The sequence below is a fragment of the Myxocyprinus asiaticus genome, chromosome 36, assembly GCF_019703515.2.
Source record: "Myxocyprinus asiaticus isolate MX2 ecotype Aquarium Trade chromosome 36, UBuf_Myxa_2, whole genome shotgun sequence".
In the NCBI taxonomy this organism is placed as follows: domain Eukaryota; kingdom Metazoa; phylum Chordata; class Actinopteri; order Cypriniformes; family Catostomidae; genus Myxocyprinus; species Myxocyprinus asiaticus.
Window position 1 is genome coordinate 36,297,993 of NC_059379.1, and position 19,765 is coordinate 36,317,757.

At 41.8% G+C, this 19,765-nt stretch overlaps 1 protein-coding gene across 6 annotated transcripts in view; it reads left to right on the top strand.

Moving 5' to 3' along the window:
- Positions 1-19,765, top strand: part of sun1a (Sad1 and UNC84 domain containing 1a) — a 95,686-nt gene that overhangs the window by 14,787 nt on the left and 61,134 nt on the right. For 4 of the 6 annotated variants that reach the window (XM_051673867.1, XM_051673869.1, XM_051673865.1 and 1 more), the window contains exons 2-4: positions 3,049-3,228; positions 3,907-4,085; positions 13,908-13,934. In XM_051673867.1, coding sequence (XP_051529827.1) covers positions 3,122-3,228; positions 3,907-4,085; positions 13,908-13,934 — 313 coding nt within the window. In that variant the 5' untranslated portion in view covers positions 3,049-3,121. Of the gene's footprint in view, positions 1-2,075; positions 2,180-3,048; positions 3,229-3,906; positions 4,086-13,907; positions 13,935-19,765 lie in introns of those variants that run through there. The other 2 variants (XM_051673868.1, XM_051673864.1) reach the window with 2 other exon arrangements.

Here is a 19,765-nt window from a genome sequence, read left to right on the forward strand (position 1 = left end):
TTGGGATAAATGGCTCGACCCCCTGTTATTTGCAGTACGAGAGGTCCCGCAAGCCTCCACTGGCTTCTCCCCATTCGAGCTGCTGTATGGGCGACGCCCACGCGGCGTGCTTGATGTATTGCGAGAGGCCTGGGAGGAAGGACCTTCAAACAGTAAAAATGAAATTCAGTACGTTCTTGATCTTAGAGCAAAACTCCACACTTTGGGACAACTAACACAGGAGAATTTGCTCCAAGCTCAAGAACGACAGAGCCGACTGTATGACAGGGGAACTCAGCTAAGGGAATTTGCACCGGGAGATAAAGTGCTTGTATTGCTTCCCACATCGAGCTCCAAATTACTCGCCAAGTGGCAAGGACACTTTGAGGTCACACAACGAGTGGGAGATCTCGATTATGAGGTTAAACGGACCGATAGAGGGGACGCTCGTCAAATATACCACCTCAATCTCCTGAAATTATGGAGGCGGTTCCCGTAACGTTGGCCACGGTAGTTCCCGAGAAGGCGGAGCTTGGACCGGAGGTGAGTTCAAAACATAAACAGTTCACCCTCACGGAGCCAACTCGCGGAGGTTGCTAGGTTGCAACAGGAGTTTGTGGATGTGTTCTCCCCTCTACCGGGACGCACAAACCTCATCCATCACCACATCGAGACCGAGCCGGGGGTGGTGGTACGTAGCCGCCCCTATCGATTACCTGAACACAAAAAGAAAATTGTTCGGGAAGAATTGGAATGCGATGCTTGATATGGGGGTAATAGAAGAATCCCACAGTGATTGGTCCAGCCCAGTCGTTCTAGTGCCTAAGAGCGACGGGTCTGTACGGTTCTGTGTGGATTACAGGAAAGTCAACGCGGTGTCTAAATTTGATGCATATCCAATGCCTCGCGTTGATGAGCTGCTCGATCGATTGGGCACTGCTCGTTTTTATTCGACATTGGATTTGACGAAGGGTTATTGGCAGATCCCCTTGACACCAATTTCCCGTGAGAAAACCACCTTCTCCACACCGTTTGGTTTACACCAATTTGTGACACTTCTGTTCGGTTTGTTTGGAGCCCCGGCTACGTTTCAGCGTCTCATGGACCGAATCCTCAGACCGCATTCAACCTACGCCGTTGCCTATTTAGATGACATCATCATTTATAGAAATGATTGGCAGCGGCATATGCAACATCTGAGGGCTGTTCTGAGATCGCTGCGCCGAGCGGGACTCACAGCGAATCCAAAGAAGTGCGCGATTGGACGGGTGGAGGTACGGTATCTGGGGTTCCACTTGGCCCACGGGCAGGTGCGTCCCCAAATTGACAAGACAGCAGCGATTGCGACCTGCCCGAGACCCAAGACCAAAAAGGGGGTGAGACAGTTCCTGGGGCTGGCTGGCTATTATAGAAGGTTCGTACCTAATTATTCGGACATCACCAGCCCGCTGACTGATCTCACTAAAAAGGGAGCTCCAGATCCGGTCCAGTGGACGGAGCAGTGTCAACAGGCGTTTACGCAAGTTAAAGCTGCACTTTGTGGGGGGCCACTTTTACACTCACCTGACTTCTCTCTCCCTTTTATTTTACAGACAGATGCTTCAGACAGGGGGCTGGGGGCCGTACTCCCGCAGGTGGTGGAGGGGGAGGAGCGCACGGTGCTGTACATTAGCCGTAAGCTCTCGTTAAGGGAAACTAAGTACAGCACCGTGGAAAAGGAGTGTCTCGCCATCAAGTGGGCGGTCCTCACTCTCCGATACTACCTGCTGGGGCGGGCCTTCACCCTCTGCTCGGATCACGCCCCACTCCAGTGGCTCCACCGCATGAAAGACACTAATGCCTGGATCACCCGTTGGTATCTGGCTCTTCAGCCGTTTAAGTTCAAGGTGGTCCACAGACTGGGGGCGCAGATGGCTGTCGCCGACTTCCTTTCCAGGAATGGGGGGGAGTGGTAGGCAGGCCGGATGCCGCCCCGGCCTGAGTCGGGCGGTGGGGATATGTGGCAGCGGGGGCGTGGTCAAGCATCTCTCCGGAGAGAGAGAAAGCGGTAAGGGCGCTTACACCTGAGCTAAATTATGTCTAACACCTGTCTCTAATTTCAGTGAGCACGGGGAGAGCGGCATAAATAGAGCGACACAACACTTAGTCGAGGGAGAGACTGGATACGACAGAGCCGAGCCAGAGCAAGGATTTTCTAATAGTGAGAGTTTATTTGTGGAAGCAGTGTGTGTTAGTGTTTAGTTAGTGCATAAAGGTAAACTGTAAAGTGGTGTCGAAGAAGAGGGGAAATAAAGCCTCACCTGAAGAAGGAAAACTGCTTCTCGCGTCATCTTTTACACCCATTATTCCACATTGTAATAGAATTTTAATGGTAACTTATAAACCTTTAAAGACAGACCTACCGTAAGCTCTGAGGTTGTTAATTGATAGTAAGCGTGTCTGTTGAAGCCATCAGTCCGCATTATTTCAAATTTTTTATTATTTTGTTTATTTTGTTTAATAGTGGAATCCTAGTAAGGAACCACGCTTTCCATGATCCTGAATGGAAATTATCCACCAATCAGAGAATTGTGGTGAACAAAGCATGCCAAACATGCCAAGTAGCGACCACCCACTCACATGATGTTCTGTGAATAATGCAATAATCTTGTCATACTCCCTACACTCTCAAAGTACTTGCATATTTGTATAATGTTCTGATTCACCTCTGAGCTGATTGGTTTGGTTCATGACTTAGAACAGTTTTTTTATGAAGACTATGCAATCCTTGTGGGATATTTGTTTTTTTAATAAACTTCCCCGACCAAGATGGCTGAAAAAGTGGGCAGCCACTGTTGTTCTTTATTGCAAAAAACAAACAAAAAAGAATGAGCCCTTCGATACCGTCCAAATGTTTCAACAGGAAATGTCAACACAGGAAGGAAAACTGCTCTTCAAGACATTTCATGGTCTCTTTAATGTAGAATTGTTAGGCTAATAGCCTGTCACTCATTTGTAGCAACTAGTCTTTATTAGTCGGGTACTAAGTGTTGCTTTTCTATGTTTCTCTCTCTTGTCTTTTTCTGTCAGTTCCAGCTACAGCTCTTCAGTTCTAGACTTGGAGAAGGAGCACAGGATCTGCCCCGTCTACCAATCTCCTAGAATGTCCAGACGCAGTCTCCGTCTGCACCCCAGTACAAGTTACTTAGGAGATAACAGTGTGCTTGACTCATCACTCCACAACAGCGCCAACTTACGCATAGATGACAAGTGAGTGCAGTTCATCAGTGGAAATCATACTCTTTTGGTGCAACACTACCAGTCAAATATTTGGTCTTCCAACTGTTAGGATAATAGGGAAGTCTTCAAAACTATGAAATTACACAAACTAAAGCATATGAATTATGAATTTACCAAAAATGTTAAAGAGATAGTTTGTTCACACAAAATGAAAAATTCTGTCGTAATCACCTTTTGGTTTTAAAACCAAAAGAAACAAAATGGCTTGAAAAAAATTAACTGCTGTGTCTGTTATATAAAAAACAATGTGTAATATCATTGTTTTCCATAATGTGCAGTATGTACATATTTGTTAACATCTCAATGTGTTTTAGGCGTTTTATGACCCTTTAAACTAAAGAAATTTTGATTTAGTTTAAATGGTTTAAAAACTTTTTTCATGGATGCTGGCCAACTGTTGACTATATTTTCTTCTCTAGCTGGTGCAAATCATCTGTTAAAATTTTAAAAATGTTCTTCAGGGGATTCATACATGGGCACACATTAAATTTGTGTACAAAACCTATTTCATACATTTAAGCATATGCTGTTTTAACTTTTTCTACTGTTGGTGAACAAACATGAAGATTTTGTGCCTTTTCCATTTACTTTGGAGTATTTTTGCAGCTTTGTTTCTATCTTCAATGTTTTCTGTCCTTTCTCTTGAAGGAATCTGCGTAGAAGGCCCATTCGCTCTTGGTCGACAACAATATATCAGGGTCCGAGGTCTGCTACAACATCATTCCAGGATTCCCATAACAGCACCCTGAACAGCTTTGCACCCAGTGATTCCTCTCTGCTGGATGAGTCCTCTATACAGGAGCGCACACTAGTCGACAGCTTTTGGGGTCCGTGATCACTGACATTCCTAATCAGGGTCCAAAATTAACTTTTGACACCTGAATTGAGAATTAACCTGTGATAAATATTTCAAAGACCTCTTTTAGGCAAGTCGGTTCACTTGGCGTCCATATTGGTAATGCCTTCAGGTAGTTATTTTCTAGTCATGCAGGTAGTCAAGTCATTTTTATTTGTATGGCGCTTTTCACAACACGAAAAGGTTCAAAGCAGATTTCCAGAAAATGATGCTGTAACAGAATATATATATATATATATATATATATATATATATATATATATATATTTATATATACAGTTCTGGAAAAAATTAAGAGACCACTGCAAAATTATCAGTTTCTCTGGATTTACTATTTATTAGTATTGTTATATATATAATAGTATTATTATGTTATTATTATATACTTATATACTATTTATATGTTTGAGTAAAATGAACATTTTTGTTTTATTCTATAAAGTACTGACGACATTTCTCCCAAATTCCAAATAAATGTTTTGTCATTTTAGAGTATTTATTTGCAGAAAATGACAGCTGGTCAAAATAACAAAAAAGATGCAGTGTTGATCCTCAGAGTTGGGGAACATTGTCAGAGCAGAAGGAAACAAGTTTTCTTCCAGGATAAACTTGTATGTGGCTTGATTCATGCATCCTTCACAAAGACGAATCTGCCCGATTCCAGCCTTGCTGAAGCACCCCCAGATCATCACCGATCCTGCACCAAATTTCACAGTGGGTGCAAGACACTGTGGCTTGAAGGCCAGGTCTCCGTTTAACCATTAGACGACCAGGTGGAGGATCTGTGATGATCTGGGGATGCTTCAGCAAGGCTGGAATCAGGCAGATTTGTCTTTGCGAAGGTGCATGAATCAAGCCACTTACAAGGTTATCCTGGAAGAAAACTTGCTTCCTTCTGCTCTGACAATGTTCCCCAACTGTGAGGATGGGATTTCCAGCAGGACAATGCTCCATGCCACACAGCCAGGTCAATCAAGGTGTGGATGGAGGACCACCGGGTCAAGACCCTGTCATGGCCAGCCCAATCTCCAGACCTAAACCCCATTGAAAACCTCTGGAATGTGATCAGGAGGAAGATGGATGGCCACAAGCCATCAAACAAAGCCGAGCTGCTTGAATTTTTGCACCAGGAGTGGCATAAAGTCACCCAACAACAACGTGAAAGACTGGTAGAGAGCATGCCAAGACGCATGAAAGCTGTGATTGAAAATCAGGGTTATTCCACCAAATATTGATTTCTGAACTCTTCCTAAATTAAAACATTAGTATTGTGTTGTTTAAAAATGAATATGAACTTGTTTTCTTTGCATTATTCAAAGTCTGAAAACACTGCATCTTTTATAGTTATTTTTACCAGTTGTCATTTTCTGCAAATAAATCCTCTAAATGACAATATTTTTATTTGGAATTTGGGAAAAATGTTGTCAGTACGTCATAGAATAAAACAAAAATGTTTATTTTACTCAAACACATACAAATAAATAGTAAATCCAGAGAAATTTTTTTCCAGAGCTGTATACGTGTGTGTGTGGGTGTGGGTGTGGGTGTGTATATATATATATATATATATATATATATATATAATGTGAAATGTTAATATGAGCCAAAAAGTTGAACCAAATTTTGAAAGGATCTCAACACTCCACTCTCATATAGGTCACAGAGTGTGGTAACCCCCCTCACAATCCACTCTGACCAGCAAAAAGGGGACTTGTTGATACATAATTTGGGGTTTAGCCATATGCTCGAGGCAGCATTTAAATAAATGTCCGAATTAAACACTCTGGACACTTTTGTCCACACCGAGTGCAAATGCGAGACAACGGGGTGTAATTTAACTTCTCTGATTAGTTTGATAGAAAGGCTGTGCAATGGCGAAATAAGGGCAAGAACTTCCTGTTCAATACAAAACCAGGGAGGGGCTCTCTCAGGTGGAAGCGACCAATGAGTCAAATGTCTGAGACTGAACGCATAATAATAAAACACAATCTTGGGTAGGCCTAGCCCACCTTTGTCAATCGGCCTATGTAACTTATTGAAATGTAATCTGGGATGTTTACCATTCCAAATGAAGGACTTCGCTATGCTATCAAATTGTTTTAAATAAGAGAGGGGGACATCTACAGGGAGAGATTGTAGCAGGTAGTTAAATTCTGGAATACAATTCATTTTAATAACATTAACCTTCCCAATCATAGATAAATGTAATGAAGCCCACCTGCCCACATTGCTCGAAAACTTTTTATTAAGGGGTCAAAATTATCTCTAACTAAATCAGACAAATTTGCTGGAAATAAAATGGCCAAATACTTAATACCCTGTTTTGGCCACTGAAAGGCGCCCGGCTGAAAAGCCATTACCGGGCAGTACGCTGTCAGAGCCAAAGCTTCGGATTTACACCAATTGACTCCTGTATCCTGAGAACTTAAAAAAGGTATTAATAATTCTGTGGAGGCAAGGCATAGATCTAGTGGGGTTGGAGATGAATACGTGCCACACCTCCCGCCACCACCCCTGGGAAATCATCTTCCCTCCTTATCATGGCTGCTAATGCTTATAGGGCAAGACAGAACAATAATGGGGAAAGAGGGCAACACTGCTGGGTGCCCCTATCCAGATTAAAATAATCTGAAATTAATCCATTTGTTTGTACTGCTGCTACCAGGTGTCTATAAAGTAACAATCCATCCAATAAAAGTATTCCCAAACCCGTATATTTCCAAAATCTTAAAAAGATAGTCCCATTCTACCATATCAAAGGCCTTTTCGGCGTCAAGTGAGATGACAGCGACCGGAGTCTGATAATTCTCCACTGACCACATGATATTGATGAAATGCCTAATGTTATCAGAAGAGCTGCGATACCGAATAAACCCCACCTGATCTATATGTATAAGAGATGTCATAACTTTACTCAGTTGGTTAGCCAGAATTTTTGACAATATTTTAACGTCTAGCTGGATCAGGGAAATTGGATGCTAACTTTTACACTTGATTTCACCACCAGCAGATTTCACTGAGGGAATGGTAGAAAAAGACTCTCTCTGCTTTATATACACTATATTGCCAAAAGTATTCGCTCACCCATCCAAATAATTGAATTAAGGTGTTCCAATCACTTCCATGGCCACAGGTGTATAAAATGAAGCACCTAGGCATGCAGACTGCTCATACAAACATTTGTGAAAGAATGGGCCGCTCTCAGGAGCTCAGTGAATTCCAGCGTGGTACTGTGATAGGATGCCACCTGTGCAACAAGTCCAGTCGTGAAATTTCCTCGCTACTAAATATTCCACAGTCAACTGTCAGTGGTATTATAACAAAGTGGAAGCGATTGGGAATGACAGCAACTCAGCCACGAAGTGGTAGGCCACGTAAAATGACAGAGCGGGGTCAGCGGATGCTGAGGCGCATAGTGCGCAGAGGTCACCAACTTTCTGCAGAGTCAATCGCTACAGACCTCCAAAGTTCATGTGGCCTTCAGATTAGCTCAAGAACAGTGCATAGAGAGCTTCATGGAATGGGTTTCCATGGCCGAGCAGCTGCATCCAAGCCATACATCACCAAGTGCAATGCAAAGCGTCGGATGCAGTGGTGTAAAGCACGCTGCCGCTGGACTCTAGAGCAGTGGAGACGCGTTCTCTGGAGTGACGAATCACGCTTCTCCATCTGGCAATCTGATGGACGAGTCTGGGTTTGGCAGTTGCCAGGAGAACGGTACTTGTCTGACTGCATTGTGCCAACTGTGAAGTTTGGTGGAGGGGGGATTATGGTGTGGGGTTGTTTTTCAGGAGCTGGGCTTGGCCCCTTAGTTCCAGTGAAAGGAACTCTGAATGCTTCAGCATACCAAGAGATTTTGGACAATTCCATGCTCCCAACTTTATGGGAACAGTTTGGGGATGGCTCCTTCCTGTTCCAACATGACTGCGCACCAGTGCACAAAGCAAGGTCCATAAAGACATGGATGAGCGAGTTTGGTGTGGAAGAACTTGACTGGCCTGCACAGAGTCCTTACCTCAACCCGATAGAGCACCTTTGGGATGAATTAGAGCGAAGACTGCGAGCCAGGCCTTCTCATCCAACATCAGTGTCTGACCTCACAAATGCGCTTCTGGAAGAATGGTCAAAAATTCCCATAAACACACTCCTAAACCTTGTGGAAAGCCTTCCCAGAAGAGTTGAAGCTGTTATAGCTGCAAAGGGTGGGCCGATGTCATATTAAACCCTATGGATTAAGAATGGGATGTCACTTAAGTTCATATGCGTCTCAAGGCAGATGAGCGAATACCTTTGGCAATATAGTGTATATCTAGCCAAAAGCTTCCCTGCTTTGTCCCCAGGCTCAAAGTATGACTGTCTTGCCCTGAATAGCCAAAACTCCACCTTTCGCGACAAAATACTATTATATCTTTATTTCAATTGGGTCAATTCTCTGAGGCCATCAGACGACATTCGGCGTTTCAGCTCTGCCTCGGCACTTTTAATATTTCCTTCCAACTCCACGAGTTCACGTGCTTTGGACTTTTTGATGAATGAGGCATACTGTATGATCCAAACCCCTAAGAACCACCTTAAGTGCCTCCCAAGCCATGCCAACAGAGGATATTGAAGACCAGTTAGTCTCCATATAAACATTAATTTCAGCCTTTAACATTTGTTGGAATTCAAGATTTTGCAAAAGGGATACATTAAAGTGCCAACTGTATGATTTATTTTTCTCCGTATGTGACAACACCTCTAAACTCACCAGGGCATGTTTTGAGACTAAAATGTTTCCAATTGAGCATTCCACAACAGATGAAATGAGGGGCTTAGATATATATACAAAAAAATCTATTCTAGAATAGATCTTATGGTCTGATGAAAAAAAGTATAGTCCCTACCAGATGGGTTCAAAAGTCTCCAAATATCTGTAAGACCACGTTTTTACACATCCTGTGAAGCGTCAATGTTGCTCTAGGGGGCTTACACCCTTTTGCTTCACTATGATCAAGGACTGAGTCCATCAAAAGATTAAAGTCTCCTCCCAATATTATATCATGAGGGGTGCAGCGGCTTGCAACAACCCTTCAAGATCTATAAAAAAGCTCTGATCATCAGCATTAGGTGTGTAAATATTAGCCAAAATCAACCTTTGCCCCTGAATTTCAGCTAAAACAATAATGACTCTTCCTAATTTAGCTTTAATCTGTTTGAGACCTTTGAATTGTAAATGTTTACTTATCAGTGTAATGACTCCCCTGCTCTTACTTGAGCCAGCACTAAAGAAAACATGTCCACCCCATATCTTCCCAAATTTTTCAGCTTCCTGTGGGGAAAGATGCGTTTCTTGAAGAAACACTATATCATATTTCTTACGTTTAAGAAGAGAAATAACTTTCTATCTTTTTATGGGTGCCCCAACCCATTCACATTCCATGTGGAGAGAGATAATCCACTCATATTAACATTTCACATTTTGACATATTAGAAAAAATAGATTGTGTTTCAAAAACAAGATTATAAAAACCACTTTCCAAAATTAGTGCAACAATCAAACCCCGAACTTCCCCCCGAACCAAACAAACAGAAAAAGAAAAGTGTGCGCATTAACCCCGCGCATGATAGCGCCAACCGGCGTCCATCCCTCTAAACTCAAAAAGTCCATGTGCATCTACAAGAGTCCCCGCGACAACTTTGCCATTGGATTGCTCGAGTCTTAGTGTCTTCCAACTTTTCCCAAACGTGTTCCAAATCTATCTTAATCGCTAGCGGGTTAGTAGCTAATTCCCTCTCCGATGACTCCAGCTAATCGATCCGTTTCTTGACATCCGACATTCTTGTAACCAACTCCGAAAATTTCGCCTCCATCGCCGTAAACTATTGACGTATTACAGAAAGATCCTCCAGGTCCACCACAACCTTCATCAGCATCACAGACATGCTCGCCAGTTGACGTTGAATTTCTCCCGCTGCACCATCCAAATTGAGTCCCTGGTCTGCGGCCTTGTCAGGGGTAACGGCTTGAGCATGTAAGTGTCTTTTAATGTCACCAGAGCCCGAGGATTTTGAATTCTTTGACATATTTTCTTCATAGAACAGTTATGAAACAGAGTGTATCGAATTTCACTGGTTTAAGACACAAAAATGATAAAAAAAAAACTAGCAAAGTGCAAAGAGCTTGCCGTTCACACGTGCGTCCCCCGCATGGCTTCACGCGACTCACCGATTGTTTCACTTTTAATTGACTATATCACAATTTCAGTGGGTCAGAATTTAAATACACTGTTAAATACAAGTTAACTGTGCCTTTAAGCAGCTTGGAAAATTCCAGAAAATTATGTCAAGCCTTTAGACAATAGTCAGTTAGCTTCTGATTGGAGGTGTACTGAATTGGAGGTGGACCTGTGGATGTATTTAAGGCCTATCTTCAAATTCAGTGCCTCTTTGCTTGACATCATGGGAAAATCAAAAGAAATCAGCCAAGACCTCAGAAAAAACATTTGTGGACCTCCACAAGTCTGGTTCATCCTTGGGAGCAATTTCCAAACTCCTGAAGGTACCATGTTCATCTGTACAAACAATAGTATGCAAGTATAAACACCATGGGACCACGCAGCCATCATACCGCTCAGGAAGGAGACGCATTATGTCTCCTAGAGATGAACGTTGTTTGGTGCGAAAAGTGCAAATCCCAGAACAACAATAAAAGGACCTTGTGAAGATGTTGGAGGAAACAGGTAGACAAGTATCTATATCCAGAGTAAAACAAGTCCTATATCGACATAACCTGAAAGGCTGCTCAGCAAAGAAGAAGCCACTGCTCCAAAACTGCCATAAAAAGCCAGACTACAGTTTGCAAGAGCACATGGGGACAAAGATCTTACTTTTTGGAGAAATGTCCTCTGGTCTGATGAAAAAACTTTTAACTGTTTGGCCATAATGACCATTGTTATGTTTGGAGGAAAAAGGGTGAGGCTTGCAAGTTGAAGAACATCATGATGGCATCATGAGGAAGGAAAATTATGTGGATGTATTGAAGCAACATCTCAAGACATCAGCCAGAAAGTTAAAGAGGAATATATAATAGAGCAATAATGTTGTTCGAATATTTTGTATACAGATATACAGTTATGTGCAGTTGATGTATTGAAGAAGAGGTAGGATATGTTAAAGAATATAAATGAAATATGGATATAAGTAGGAATGGATGGATTGAATATTGCACATGGTTGAATTGACAAAAGGAAAGTTTTTGGGGGCAGATTTAACTGTTCATGAGGTGGATGGCCTGAGGGAAAAAAAACTGTTCCTTTGCCTGGCTGTTCTGGTGCTCAGTGCTCTGTAGCACCTGCCAGAGGGAAACAGTTTGAAAAGGAAGTATGCTGGGTGAATTGGGTCAAGAGTAATTTTACCAGCCCTTTTCGTCACTCTGGATGTGTACAGTTCTAGCAGGTTGGGTAGGGGAGTGCCAGTAATCCTCTCAGCAGTCCGAAATGTCCTTTGAAGTCTTCTGATGTCTGATTTGGTATCTGAACCAAACCAAAAAGTTATAGAAGTGCAAAGGACAGACTCAGTGACTGCTGAGTAGAACTGTATCAGCTGTGGCAGGTTTAACTTCCTCAGCTGGTGAAGGAAGTACAACCTCTGCTGGGCCTTTTTCAAAATTGTGTCTATGTGGGTCTCCCACTTCAGGTCCTGGAGATAGTAGTGCCCAGAAACCTGAATGACTCCACTGCTGCTACAGTGCTCTTCAAAATGGTGAGCGAGGTAATGTTGGGGTGTCCACTGTCATATCCACTGTTTTAAGCATGTTCAGCTCTAGGTTGTTTTGACTGCACCAGATGGCCAGCTGTTCAACTTCCCTTCTGTATGCAGACTCATCAGCATCTTGGATGAGGCCGATGACTGTAGTGTCATCTGCAAACTTCAGGAGCTTAACAGAGTGGTCCTTGGTGGTGCAGTCATTTGTGTACAGGGAGAAGATTAGTGGGTAGTGTACACATCCCTGGGGGGCACCAGTGCTGATTGTACATGTGCTGGAGGTGAATTTCTCCATTCTCACTAGCTGCTTCCTGTCTGTCAGAAAGCTGGTGATCCACTGACAGAGGTAGGAACAGAGAGCTGGGTCAATTTATTCCATAGGAGAGAGGGGTTGATGGTGTTAAAAGCCGAACTGAAGTCAACAAATAGTATCCTTGCATAAGTCCCTGGTCTGTCTAGATGTTGAAGTATGTAATGCAGTCCCATATTGACTGCATCATCCACAGACCTGTTTGCTTGATAGGCAAACTGCAGGGGATCCAGAAAGGTTCCAGTGATGTCCTTCAGGTGGGCCAACACCAGTCTTTCAAATTACTTCATGACCACAGACATCAGAGCGACGGGTCTGTAGTCATTAAGTTCTCTGATCTTGGGTTTCTTTGGGACGGGGATGATTGTGGAGCATTTGAAGCAGCAGAGAACTTCACACTGCTCCAGTGATCTGTTGAAGATCTGTGTGAAGATGGGGGCCAGCTGGTTAGCACAGGATTTTAGACAAGTGGGTGAAACACCATCTGGACCTTGTGCTTTTCTTGTCTTCTGTTTCCGGAAGGCCCGGCACACATCCTCTTCACAGATCTTAAGTGCAGGTAGACTAGCAGGAGAGGTGTGGATGGGGGTTGCAGGAGGTGTAAATGTTTGTGTGCTGTGAAGGTGGGGTGTGAGACTTGGCTTTTCAAATCTAGGTTTTCATCATTTAGGTTGTCAGCCAATTGTTGATTCCCTACAGTGTTGGGGGATGGTGTCTTGTAGTACAGGCCTCTCCACACTGATGGAGGGTCGTTAGCTGAAAACTGGTTTTTCAGCTTTTCAGAATAGCCAGTGTTTAAACTAAAGGATTTTGTATGAACTGTAAGATTAATAGTTATTAGTCATCACTCAGCGACACATAGTGGTGGGAATCGGACATCGGGCAGGACCCATGCAGTATCTGGCAGGCTCTTGTAAATTTTGGATATGTATCACAAAACAGGGAAACAAATAGAATAATATTTGTGTAGATGCCATTCACTTTATAACAAGAGTTATAAATATATGAGATGCTGGAACCAGAAACCTAACTAATGCAGCATTAGCAATAGCAGAGTTGAGCAATAAATTAGGTGACTGCCTGGCTGAAAAAAATGAGTCTTTAGTCTAGAGTTAAACATTGTGTGTCTGAGTCCCGTACGCTGCTAGGAAGGTTATTCCGTAGTGTAGGAGCCACATAGGAAAAGGAGGATCCTTTTGTGGATTTTGTTATTCTAGATAATATTAACAGGCCAGAATTTTGAGATTGTACTTAAATAACTTGATGGATTATAACGTGATAGAACGTTGCTGAATTATTGAGGAGCTAGACCATTCAATGGGACTAATATGATCAAATTTATTGGTCAGCACTAGCTGCTGCATTTTGAATCAATTGAAGTTTATTTATTGAACCTGCAGGACATCTTCCCAGTAATGCATTACAGTAATCTAGTCATGAGGTCATGAATGCATGAACAGCTCCTATGTACTTGAATGGGTGAAAAAAAAAAAAAAAAAGAAAGAAAACTGTTGTTTGTTTTAGTAACATTTTAAATTGTCAATTCTGAAAATTTTGCTTAATTCACTATCTTTAAATAAAAGGAAATTTGGACTTCAGCCACCATATTGAACACACTGATTTCTCCCATAAATTTTATTTGGGTTGTCCTGTTAATGTTGCATCCTGTTTGTAGATCTAAATGATCAGGTTAGATTGATCAACTTGATGATTGCATTATTTTGTTTTTATTTGTTTTAGGTTTGGATGAGGATGGCGATGTCAGGGGTAAGTTTCTGTTCTTGTAGCTAAAAGCATGGACTGTTTACAGAGCGCAACATTTGGGTTCCGGAAGTACAAATACCATTCATATTCTACATGGAGAAATTGTCTTAAAAGTAAAAAAAAAAAAGGGTACCATGAGCCTTGGTTGTTAAGCACTGATGCCTCTGTATAAGCCCCAAGTCTGTGTGTCATTGTGCTTTTTACTTTTTATTTTTGTTTAATTATTAATTTTTGTAAATTTTTAATAGCTGAATTCCTAATAAAAAAACTACACTACCTATAGTCCTGGAGAGAGATCCACAAATCAGAAAAGTCATTGTTACCATTCACTGCATACATCATTCCTGTAATAAAACAAATTAAAGAAATATTCCTGATTCAATACAAGTTTAGCTCAATCGACAGCATTTGTGGCATAATGTTGATTACCACAAAAAATTATTTCAATATGTCCCTCCCTTTCTTTAAAAAAGAATAAATCAAGTTTACTGTGAGGCACTTACAATGGAAATTAGTGGGGCCATTTTTTAGAAGATTGAAAGGCAGAAATGTGAAGCTTATTATTTTATAAAAGCACTTACATAAATTCTTCTGTTAAAGCTGTTGATTTAATGCCTTAATTTGGTGTGATTATATAAAAAATAATGCGCAGGGCCATTTCTAGCAATAGGCGGTATAAGTGGCCGTCTAGAGCCACCATGGGGCCCCACAAAGCAAGGTTTATATATATATATATATATATATATATATACTAAAAGCTGTGAGTAATCGTGCGTTCCAGTTGTCTCGGAAGTTGGAGCTCAGGACTCGGATCAATGTCATATCCGTTAAAAAAAAAACAAGAATTCCGAGTTGGATGCGTTCCATTACACACAACACGACAAGTCGGAGAAAAAGATGGACGCCTCCAGGAAAGTAATTGTTGCACTAGCTCTTTTGGAGTACAGAGAGCTACAAAATAAGTATGCCCTTCACCTAAGAGACCTCGAGGAAGATGACAGAAAGCGGAGAAGGTATGTTTATGTTTCCGCGTATTTTATTGTATCAAAACATGTTAAACACGTTTTAATCGAACCAGCTGTGTAAACAAAGGGCAATGCCCTATGGAAGTACAAACGTATATTTGCAATATAAATTTGCCTAACGGGGTTTATGTGTAAACAGTTTTACGGTTTGTAACGTTAGGCAGTGTTGTTGTAGCAACATTGACCATTTCTTGTAGCAGCAGCGACCATTGTTGTTGTTTGCAGCAGCGACCTAGCCAATTTTAGCTGTACCAGTTTATAAACAACACATTACACGGTAATTCCCACATAACAGGATCGTAGCAACATGCCTATAGGCAACGGTAATACAGTATTGTGGATACGACTTACTAAATTGGACACAAAAAAGACAAAAGTGCTAAAAAAAAAAATTTAAACCCACAGCATACTACAGTCGATGCTCTTCGTAGCCATCTTGCTTTCTGAACTCGGGGTCCTCCGAGTTCGTCCGACTTTCCGAATAGGAATTCCGACATCACGGGGCGTTCCATTTATCAGTTCCGGTCTCGGAACTCGGAAAATAACTCGGAGCTCTGACTTCCGAGACAAATGGAATGCACAGTAAGACTCAGGCATCTGTTATGGCTCAATTATACAGGTATAGGGGGCCCCCTTGTGGCCCAAGAGGGGAGGGAAAATGTAACAATCCAAAAGTGGGGGAGGGGTTTGCGGGGTACCTACTAGAGGGATTTCACTTGGGGCGCCTATATGCTCAGAAACGGCAGTAAAAACGTGTTAAATAATTAAAAATGTCCTTGGACTGTAATAAGGAAAATACCATATAAGTACCATCTATTTTAAGCAGGGGACAGTAAGTGAAATACCAGCTGGATAGGCACCACGCCATTGTGCATAAAACAAACCACACTCAGGTTTACTGGACACCAGTGACAGCACTAGATGAGAACATGTACTAGCATTCAAACACAGCTGGATGGAGTGCAATTTCGAATGCAGAGATCTCGAAACTAGGGGTGTAACAGTGTATCGTGGCACGATACATCACAGTTAAAAAATGTGATGATACACATCATGAAGACTGGCCTTTTTTACTATTGTTATTTTACAAGCATCTGTATCCAATATGTGTGACGTTCTGTGCCTATGCAATGAGGGCATACACATGGAAATTGCTTCAATGCACACAAGGAGCTCTAAAATGTGATTACTAGCGGAATCTGTTTGGGATTGACATCCGTATTTACTTACAGGTTTGAGTCTTGAAACATCCTGTTCATACAACAGTTTACACTTGCACTCACTGTCTCCGTGAGTTAATGAAACCCCATGTGAAACACGAGACACATGCGTGTACAGTGCAGCGTGGCTCTCTCACATTAAATGAAGTGACTGACAACTAGTTGTCCAGGACATTTCCGTTCACACAGCACAGGTTTGCCAAAAATGCAGTTGTGAGTCCTGAAAATTTGGGTGTCAGTTCAGTTATAGAATGCTGTTATCGTGAGGTTTAATGATAGTGCCATATTAATCTACTACATATAATTCTGAATATGTCTAATGATGCTCTGCTATGTCAAATGTCATGTCTGTTTTGATTCCATCAGTACATTTAAGTAGGGACATTATTTAACTGGATGAGCATGCACTTCCATTAAATTTGTATTTTTGAAAAGAATATTTAGATGTAATCAGAGACAATATTATTTTAGAAAAAATACAGCTTTAATTTAAAATATTTTAAATTCATGTAATCAGTGACAATGTGTAAGCAGCATATGTATGTAACATTATTCCATATTTTCAGCAAGGCTAAATACTAGTTAATATATACATTTTGTGTCACCATTGCCCTGTTCTAGGCTGATTTTTCATCTCATTGCATCTCTGATGGATCATATAGAACTTTTAATAACAGTGCAAATTTTTTTTTTTTGGCATATTATCAAGTATTCAATTAAACATTCAGAATGAATTTGACATAAAACTACTACTGGTCTTCCCTGTGTGAATAATACTTTAATACTTTTATACTAGAGTTATACTAGTAAAGTTATCCAGCCAACAGCAGTGAGTGGTTTTGTCATTTTCTGGTTATTGTTGTTTGATTAATATTAAGGATACACTAGACAGTGGCATGTCTATTAGGTTACATTTAAAATTACAAGTCGTACATTTAGATACAAATCAGTCTTTCCCCCAATGTTATGTTCAATTTAAACATAACTCTCTTTTTTTACATGAACACCTCACCAAGATGGGCATTTTGGCGGAATTTTGAAATGTATTTGACCCTTAAGGCGTAAGCATTCTTGGAGCACATGCGCATGTAAAGCGCGCCGCACACACACAATCTGCCTGTCAGTCAAACAGCGTGCAGCTGTTTTGCTGCTCATCTGATCTTTAAATCCAGACCATCTCCAAATAATTGAACCATTGTTTTTCTTTTTACTAACCAGGTCTTCTTCGGCAGTGTGAACTGGTGCTGCGTCTCCCTCAATGTTGCAAGAGAACTTGTAAGCGAGTAGGGTCGGGGTTGCGTAGAGAGTGTGAGAGAGGAGAGATGCAAACACGGCACGGCTTTACGGAAGAAACAGGTTATGTAACACAACATCAAACTATATCGATATAAACGGTACTGTCTCATCCTATATCTTGTTTGAAAATATATCGATATACATTAAAAAGTCAATATACCACTCAGCCCTACTTTAAAGTAATAATAATAATAATAATAAAACTTTCAGCCTAAACTTTTCTTGATTCAGGCTTAGTTTAAAGAATCGTAAACTGAACTGAACCTTGAGCTCAGTATCGTGAACCAAACCAAATTGTGAGATGAGTGAACCGTTACAACCCTACTCGACACGTGTTTTTCTATTATTAAAAAAATATATATAATTTATCCCCTTTTCTCCAAATTTGGAATGCCCAATTCCCGCTACTTAGTAGGTCCTCATGGTAGCGCGGTTACTCACCTCAGTCCGGGTGGCGGAGGACAAGTCTCAGTTGCCTCCGCTTCTGAGACCGTCAATCCACGCATCTTATCACGTGGCTCGTTGTGCTTGACACCACGGAGACTCGCAGCATGTGGAGGCTCATGCTACTCTGCGCGATCCACGCACAACTTACCACACACCCCATTGAGAGCGAAAACCACTAATCACGACCACGAGGAGGTTACCCCATGTGACTCTACCTTCCCTAGCAACTGGGCCAATTTGGTTGCTTAGGAGACCTGGCTGGAGTCACTCAGCACACCCTGGATTCAAACTCATGACTCCAGGGGTGGTAGTCAGCGTCAGTACTCGCTGAGCTACCCAGGCCCCCCAACACATGTTTTTCTAAGTTTCAAACTACGTTTAACTTGACCTAAAAACTCGTAACACAACCAGAGCATTCGTTTGACACGTGTACATTGACACACCCTTAGAAATTCCTTTATAATCTATCTCAAACAGATTTACAAATTCAATTGCAAAATGGATTGCTGTGGACTGTTGGCCAATGATAGGCTTATGATCAAGAATATGGAAATAGAGGTCACGTGACGCCATGCGAGGAGCAGACGTGTGAGCGACGAGCTCTGCGCACTTTTTAGTTGTTATAATCCAGTGAGATTCGATACATCCATTTACATATTTGATCTTTGAGGTAAACATGGCAAAGATGTCAAAATCTTCAGACTCTGGAGACATTAAAAGACACTTACGTGCTCAAGCTGAAACCTCTGACGGGCCTGCAGACCTGGGACTCGATTTGGATGGCGCGGCCGGGGAAATTCAGTGTCAACCATCCAACATGTTTGTGATGCTGACAAAGATTGTTGCTGACTTGGAGGATCTCGCTGTAATATGTCGATCGATTACGTCGATGGAAACAAAATTCTCCGAGTTGGTTACAAGAGTGGCAGATGTTGAGAAATGGATTGATTATCTGGAGTCATCGGAAAGGGAATTGTCCGCTAATTCGCTCGCGACCAAAATAGACTTGGGAAACATTTTGGAAAAACTGGAAAATCTAAAAAATAGGAACCGAAGAAATAATGTACGGATTGTTGGAATTCCTGAGCATGAAGAAGGCAGAGATATGGTGAAATTCCTAGATGAGCTCTTCCCGAATCTGCTCGACATAACAGGCCATAAGCTGGAAATCGAGCGAGCTCACAGAGTCCCAGCTCGCAGATCTGCTGAGGGAGACAGGCCCCGATCAATTCTGGCCAAATTTCTGAGATCATCCGATAAAGATCTTGTGTTGCGTGAGGCGAGGGGCAAAGGAAAGCTTTCTTGGAAGAATCACAATAATTGTGTAAAAAACACTTGCATCAACGGAAGATCGCTTTTGCACTGATGTTTCCAGCCAAACTGAGAATAGAAACGAAGGATGGCCGCAAAGTATTTACGTGTCCCAAACAAGCACTGTCCTTTATAAATACATTGGAGTGAGTAAGCCATTTGGTGTTTCTCATGTGAGTGGATTGACTCGCTGAACATACACTCGATTGTCTGAGGAAGCTGAGCGCCATTTTTGTTTCTGTTTGTGTTGGTTCTGCCTAGCGGCTGGAGTTTGTTTTGTGGAATAGCACTTCTCCTTCAAGAAAATTTTGCAGTGACGGAGGATCGCTTCTGCACTGGGGTTCCCGGACAGATTGAGAGTGGATGCTGGGGATGGCCACAAAATTATCTACATACCCACACAAAGAATGTTTTTTATAAAGTTGATGGACTGAGTAAGTCACGTTGTATTTTTTTTTATGCGGCCTCCGAGTGAATTTGACTCTTGACCATCCGAGGAACCGGGACATCTGTTTTGTTTCTTTTTGTGCTGGTT